This window comes from Protobothrops mucrosquamatus, unplaced genomic scaffold, assembly GCF_001527695.2.
Source record: "Protobothrops mucrosquamatus isolate PMUCROS unplaced genomic scaffold, P.Mucros_1.0 scaffold2804, whole genome shotgun sequence".
NCBI classification, from domain to species: domain Eukaryota; kingdom Metazoa; phylum Chordata; class Lepidosauria; order Squamata; family Viperidae; genus Protobothrops; species Protobothrops mucrosquamatus.
The window spans coordinates 63,633-71,706 of record NW_015388839.1 but is presented as its reverse complement, the minus strand read 5'-3'; the positions used below and the strand labels follow the sequence as shown (position 1 = coordinate 71,706).

The 8,074-nt window shown below is 35.2% G+C and overlaps 1 protein-coding gene across 1 annotated transcript in view; it reads left to right on the top strand.

The window, feature by feature from the left end:
- LOC107296449 (deleted in malignant brain tumors 1 protein-like) overlaps positions 1–8,074 on the top strand; it is a gene marked incomplete at its 5' end in the record, with an annotated part of 20,094 nt that overhangs the window by 8,552 nt on the left and 3,468 nt on the right. Inside the window, 6 exons of the mRNA XM_015825799.2 lie at positions 1,114–1,152; positions 2,112–2,132; positions 3,325–3,345; positions 4,663–4,704; positions 6,590–6,631; positions 7,485–7,591. Coding sequence (XP_015681285.1) covers positions 1,114–1,152; positions 2,112–2,132; positions 3,325–3,345; positions 4,663–4,704; positions 6,590–6,631; positions 7,485–7,591 — 272 coding nt within the window. The remainder of the gene's footprint in view (positions 1–1,113; positions 1,153–2,111; positions 2,133–3,324; positions 3,346–4,662; positions 4,705–6,589; positions 6,632–7,484; positions 7,592–8,074) is intronic.

Here is an 8,074-nt window from a genome sequence, read left to right as displayed (position 1 = left end):
CAACTGAAGTTGGAACCAACTTTCTTTATAGGGAACATTGGTTGGAAACCCTGCCATACATGCTCTTAGGGGACTCTAAACTAGATGAAAATGATGTAGTTGCCATGAATCTTCCTAAGATGAATTTTGAAAGCACTGATTTGTGAAAATAGAAACATAGTGACATAGAAACCTGATGGCAGAAAAAGATCCTGTGGCACACAAAGCAAACCATCTAAAATCCAATATTACTGTTATTTCTGAGAAGAATTCTTGGGCTCATTAGTCCTTAAAACAAGCAAAACATAATTACAATTCAGTGCAACCTGAAGCTGTAGGATTGTAAGACGTATTCTGGTGGGCTATAGCAATGATAAGGAGATCCTCCCCCAGTTTGCTTTCTGGCTAAATTCTCCATGACAAAGTTTTATAAATGGCTACCAAATAATCATTTTATGAGACTGCCCATGATACAATCTCAATCTGCAGATATGCTGCAGTCAGCCATAGAAACATAGAAAACTGATGGCAGAAAAAGACCTAGTGGTTCATGGAGTCTACATTTGAAGGGTTTTTGTTTTGTTTTGTTTTTATTTATGTATTTTTTAAAAATTATTTTTACCTTCATCAACATTACCCTCACCTCTTCATTATGTAGAATCGCATGTGTGTCTCATCAAAGGAATTTTATAACTATTTAAACTGAGAGTGGCTTACTTTGTTTCTTTTTAGCCTTGTAAAGTTCTTATTTCAAATGGACAAGAATCTTTTCACAATCTATCTATGACAATTGTGGTCATTTTGAAATTATTTTAATCAGTACAATCGTTCTGTCCTTTCGAGCTGTGTTTTTCACCTTGACAACTTTAAGATGTCTGGACATCAACTCCCAGAATTCCTCAGCCAGCATGCTAAAGCCCAGATAACTTAAAGTTTTTAAGGTTTAGAACTGAGAAGACAATGAATGGGAAGGAGCTTCTAGGGCTATTGGTAGGAAAAACAGTAGAAAAGCAGAGAAAACCACTGAGATTTATTTACTTATTTGTATCTCATCATTATTATTTTTTACAAATAACTCATAACTGTTAACTAAGGATGTTGGGCAAAGATTAATAGATTTTTTTTTCTTATCAGCGGCTTTCACAACTCCATTGCCAAGAGTTGAACTCACAAGTAAGTTTGTACTCTCAATCTATAGTTTTCCAAGAGGTTTAAAAAATATTGTTTGCAAATAATAAGTAAACTAAACTAAATAATCAACTAAATAATAATAGAACTACTATGGCAAAAGAAAGCAAAGGTAGTACCAATAGTAACAGATGCAATCCCAAAACAACTGGAACACCATTTGAACACCATCAGCACTGACAAATTCATCATCAGTCAATTGCAAAAAGCAGCTTTACTTGGAACAACATACATCCTGCAACAATATATGCAACACAATCAAACATCCACATCTGCCTATCCCAGGTCCTTGGGAAGGACTTGAAAGGTGGTCAAAAATGCCAAATCCAGGCTACTTGTGCGATGGATCATAAATTGTCATGTTTACTCTTTGCTCAGGAATTAAGAACAATTTATACAATTCAAGAGGGTTACATTAAAATAGGATAGACATTCAAGCTTAGTCCAGAGATTTCAACAATATTACCAAACTCTAAATACTATAGATAGTTTATCTTGTTTCTGGGAACTTCAGTCCCATTTCATTTGGAGAAATCCATGTTAGGAAAGCCTGCCATTTTACTCTGAGGTGTAAATAAGTTTTAACTGCCAAGCATTCATTTGTACATTACTGTGCAGGTATATGTGCTGAGATGTCTATTTCAGGATCAATCATTTTTCATTATTCCAATCCCAAAACAAAATCACATATGGAAAGTGTTGTGTATTATTTGGTGGGAATGTTCTAAACTGGGGAATGTAAGTGACCATATTACTGCCTTTGTTATTTTATTCTTCTCTCCTTCCTTCTATTCTGCCTTTACACTGACCCTCATGATGGCTTTGAGAAAATTCAGTTCACTATCACATTTTCGTTGTAATCACACCAGATTTTAATGACTGGTTATAATAGTATCGACAATTAATATGAGTAATATGATTTACATATTTTATTTTCTGAACAGCTCATCCTGAAGAAACAAGTGGTAAGTTCCATAACCTCCTTTTCATGTCTTAAAGCCAACTGTGAGTGATTTAAATAACTGATTAAAAAAACACCCTTATAGAAGAAATCCTAGAGCAGGGGTAGGCAACCTTGGCTCTTTTATGACTCGTGGACGTCAACTCCCAGAATTCCTGAGCCAGCTATGATTCGTTGACGTCCACGAATCATAAAAGAGCCAAGGTTGCTTACCCCTGTCCTAGAGTATTCCTTTCCTCAAAATCAGAAACAGTTAGTTGGATATTAAACCACAGAATGTTAATGCAATATTCAGTAGTGAAAAGGTATTTTTTTTCTTTAGCAATAACAATAGTACCACCCCATAGTGTTTTACAGCACTCTCTGGGAGGTTTAGAAAAGTCAGCATTATTTGCATATTGCCCTCAACAATCTGGGTCCTCATTTTACAATCTTGTAGGATGGAAGGCTGAGTCAACCTTCATTTTACTTTTCTTTATTGTTTGCTGGATATGAATTGCATTTGGTTCTCTTGTTATGTGAATGCATGGGTGGATCTGGAAAAGCATCAAACCTTGCTTCTATGTGAAGATATCCCTCGTTGGTTTGGCATTTTCCTGGAAGCAACCAAGTGTTTTTCCATGCGTGTTAAGAAAGACATAAATACATGAAATATTGAATATGCCTCTTCCTTTTGGGAGAGACAGCCACACGTGTCTCATATGCTGCCCATTCTAAATGACTTGGTGATTGGCTATTTGATAATTGGCTAATTACTGATTGTCAATTCCATGAGTAGGTCAGAACAGGAGAAAGCTCTCCATGGGAGCACACTTGTCTCCAGAAATTTCTAGAAAGGTAGATTTTCCCCCTAGCCGTTGCTTTTTAGGAATTAATAATCTAGGTTCCCCCTTAAAAACAGGCTTTAAAAGTATGTGCATGTGTGTGTGGATATATTGTGTATGTATAGGAACAGTTAATTCGATCAGAAAAAAATAGGATTTGTTTATTACCTTTTTGGTGTTCTCTGTAGTTATATGTATTATCTACAGAGAGATGATTTCTGACTGTAAATAGATGATGACGATGATTATAAATCTAATAAAGAGACAGTTATTCTAGTTTTTATAAATTATTCACTGAAATATATGACTGGATAAATAGAAGAACGATAAAATCAACACAGTGTCATTTAAATATCCTTTCTTTATGAACAGGTTTGATGGAAACAACATTTGGTGAGCAGCCAACTTCTTTTTTCCATTCCAAACCTGAAACTTTCTAATAAACTTACATGCATCAATGATAGGTTTCATAACTTCCAACTGGATTTCTTTTTTAATAATAATAATAATAATTAGCTTAATTAACATTAGCCTCTCTACATCTAGAAGTTCAGGGAAAGTATTGGCTCCATACATGTGGCTGTCATCTCAAAGACTAATCTAGCCATCACTGATAGAGGATAGATCATTGAGGAAAAAAGACTTCATTGAGTCATGACAGTGGTTGTTTCGTATTATAAACATTTAAATCTCTAGTATGCAAAGATCCTTCCTTAGTAACTAAGTGATATGAATAAGCAGATTACTACAAAAGATATTTGAATATGAGCAAGCAGTGTCCAGCCGCCACCAAAAAAGCTAATACAGTTTGTACTCTCAATCTATAGTTTTCCAAGAGAAAAAAAGCACTTCCTAGGCAACAAAGATGATTAGGTGACTGGAGGCTAAAGCATATATGGAACGGCTGCTGGAATTGGATATGTCTAGTTTAATGAAGAGAAGGATGAGGGGGGACATGATAGCAGTGTTCCAATACCTCAGGGGCTGCCACAAAAAAGAGGGAGTCAAGCTATTCTCCAAAGCACCTGAAAGCAGGACAAGAAGCAATGGATGGAAACTAATTAAGGAGAGAAGCAACCTAGAACTACGGAGTAGATAACCTCCCAGGTCTCTTCCAACTTTATTATTGTTGTTGTTGTTGTTATTATTATTATTATTATTATTATTATTATTATTATTATTATTATTATTATTATTATTATTATTATTATTATTATTATGCTAAATACATCCAGTTTGACATCTATAATGTTCCTCAAACAGAATATTAAGCCACAGGTTGTGAGGATTAGGCTTGTTATAATGAATGAGAACTAGGACACTTTTGTCAAAGATGATTCATGAAAAACTATTGTATCTTTTTAAAAAATAAATATTAGTTTTGTGGTGAGAACGCAATAGATACAGTATACATGCCCAAGTGCTATTATTAAGTAGCTTGACAGTTGGCCAAATGACTGTATCAAAAGAAGACTCATGGATGACTCAAGCTTGGAGGGGAGGTCTTGAGTGCCACAGAGCTCTCTTCCCTTTATTTATCAATATTTTAATCAATGACCTGGTTGCAGGAGTTGTGTAAACTCTAATACATTTTTACAGATGAATAAGACTAATTTCATTTAGCAGGTATAATGATCTCTTTTTGCCCCCAATATTAGTCCCCCTGTATTTATTCATTCCATTGCTTGATTAACTTTGTTTTCTTAACAGGTTATTCTACACCTGCTCTTCCAGTGATAGAGACAACCCCTGGTAAGTCTGCATCTGAGATCCTCATCTGTCAATCAGAGAAATAGCTTTTGACGTTCTCTGCATTATTCACATTGCATATTATACATTTTGTAATAACAAATTATTCATTTCAGTCAATTCCTACTAATAATTGTAATTAATCACATACTGACGCTGGAGAAACAAGGCAGAGTGTTTACCTAAAGAAAGCTGCCCATTAAGCCCCGGAAACAGCAAAAGCATGAGAAAGAAGCTCAGAGTGACTTTCTTCAGCTAGCATCTGAAGGAATGAAAGAGGGCAAAACTCAGTCAGGCCTTGAAGACTGATGTCAGCCCTATAGGATAAAGCAGATTAAGAAACCAATTGGGACTGTAGTGCTATTCGCTGTATTAACAGATTCTTGAAAACCTGACGAGGATGTCTCTCCTTCTCTCTCTTATTATACTGAATTAGGGATAAATCAATATTACCTTTTTTCTCATCTTTTTGAAGTTTCAAAAGCTTAAAGGATGCTTTCGTTTATTTAACTGTCACTGTCATGTCTGTGGCTCTCCACACTTCATTTTTATAGGCAGTCTTTGACTTACAACCACAACTGAGCCCAAAATTTCTGTGTTAAGTGAGACATTTGCTAAGTGAGTTTTGCCCCATTTTATGCTTGCCACAGTTGTTAAGTGAATCCGGCTTCCCCATTGACTTTGCTTGTCAGAAGGTCTCAAAAGGTGATCACATGACCTTGGGACAATGCAACGGTCATAAGTATGAACCAGTTGTCAAGCATCTGAATTTTGATCACATGATCATGGGGAAGCTGCAAAGATCGTAAACTTTACCGTCTTTGAACTTTCTGAAATTGAATGATATTTAAATAAATGAAACAAAATAAAAAAACAACTATATAACAATAATACAATAAACTGGAAATGGCATTAGATCCAACAGAGCAGAACACCACTCCTTATCACTCATATAATATTTAGACTGGGAGAATCAACAATGTTTTAAGATGGAGCTAGACTAGTGGCTGTGTAACAGTTGCATCTTCACAAACAAGAGAGGTGGTACAATAGAACAGATTCTCTCTAGTTGTGTCACATAATATATTCAAAGTGCTTAGAGAAATGCTTAGAGAAAGTTCAAAAATAGGTAAATGGGATGCAGACATTACTTTCAAGCCATTTAGAATTTCAAAAGTAAACCTTAAAGTAAGTATTCAGTACAACTCTTTCAGCACTGATATAATCAGTGGTGGGATTCAGCCGGTTTGCACCAGTTCGGCAGAACCGGTGGCTAATTTTTTGTTGCCCAGGCCCAGAATGGACATCCAGAAGTGGCATCCACACAGAGAACTGGTTGTTCACATATTTGAATCCCACCACTGGATATAATCCAGTTTGGTTGTACTCGTTTGTTCGATAACTGTACTGATTGTATTTCAATAGAAGCCTCACCATATGTAATCCAATCTCATATGTTTAGGTCACTCAACCCTTGTTCTTCCCATTTGACCCATCGCTGCTAAAAGATTTCAGATTTGGTTCCAAAGCAGCCAATCACTTCTTGCCTGTTGGGCCTTGCCACCAGATGACTGATGCAAAGGCCAGAGGGAGGTGGGAAACAGGGTGGGGATACAGCCACACTATCTTTCCCTGTGCCATGCAACCTATGGGATTCTGGGAAGTATAGTTGGAAGGCGCAGTAGTGCTGAAGTGGCCACAACTTCTCCAGGGGCCTTAGCATTCTGTAAGTTAGCCCATATGAGTTACCTCGGTTCAATAACTGTTGCCCTATACTTTCCAATTCACCCAATTAAGATTACAAACCAACAGACCCAAGAGTTTTAGTAGTATATAGATTGAACAAAAGTAATTATCATCATGTTTAATTGTTTTATTGTATTCACAGAACCGATACCGACTACACCAACTACTGCTCCTAAAGCTACCAGTAAGATATTATACTTTTTCTTTGATATTGTTTAGTTGATGAGTTGTAAAGAGTTAAGCAGGTCACTGGAGATCACAGGTTATCTAAGTTATCTAGGAATAAGCCCCCAAATGTTCTACAAGTATTGTGGCAGGAAAGTAGGAGGATTTGAATCCACTACATGATATGAATCAAGCATGTTTATTTGCTTTGTAAAAAATATGGGTTAGAGATGATGAATTTGACACCCCCCCCATCCCCTCAATTTGGATCAAAGTAGCAGCAGGCATAGTAGAATAAAAGTTTCTCTTTGTTTTCTCTTAAAGACTCATTCATGAATTACTACTGCCATATTTAGTTTTCAAAATGCCAGAATCTGGCATTTCATAGTCATTTGACTAAGAAGTACTTTCTACTCTGCAAGGGATTGTAAACCTAAGATTTAAAAAGATTTTTTAAAAACGATTTTAAAATATTATGCTTTCACCATTTATATGTCTAAATCAAGCAACAGATTAAAGTTTAATAGTACTATTAGATAGTACAGCAATCCTGAATATCATTTTGAATAAACTTCAGCATTAACCTAATCAAGTAATTCTATTCAAAGACCAATGTTGGTATAATTGCTTAATAATTTAATGGATATTTAATTTCAAATGAGCTTTCCTGATTTCCTAATTTTAAGTAAATCTTTCAGTCCTCTTTAAACTGAATTTAGATAATAGGCTTACTCCTTTTTCCTACTTTAGAGTCTACCTTTGAAATTTAGAATGAGAAATGTAGAAGTGCAGAAGTTTGAACATCTGTCTTAGCAGCCCCTGAAATCTTCATTTTTCCCTCAGGAAATCTTGCATTTATTTCCTTTTCATAGTTCCTATAGATTATAATACCATAGTATATGTCAAGTTGACCATAGTGTGCACTCTGATTCTTGATCCAGATTTATGGAATTTCTTGATTGCATGTAAACTTGTGAAGGCAAGTTTACAAAATCCTAAATCAATAAAAAAGAAAAATAAAGCTAATTAAACATTTTAATATTCTCCTTGTCATTATGATGTTAGAAAAAGGTCTGTCGGCTATTGTAAATTGAACAGTTAAACCACCAGTTTGATGAAGATGTTTACTTTTGTTATATTTTCAGTTTCCCAGTTTGTGTTACAGATGCAAGAATTGTAGTTTTTCTTTTTTAGGATCTCAGTTATAAAATATATTTGTAAGAATCTGAAGAGTCCTGGAATCATATGTACATAACTGGTCTTGCCAAATTGTCTAATACTGGCTTCTCCAACCTAGTATGCTGGGACTATAGATTGAGGAAGGTTTAAGCACGACATTTACCCTTTGACACAATTATGAAAAGATAGTAGGGATGAAGTTGTGGCATGATAAAACAGTTTATTTCTTAGTTTTGATTGGAACTTAATATATTATGATAATACAATACTAAGCTTGTATTGT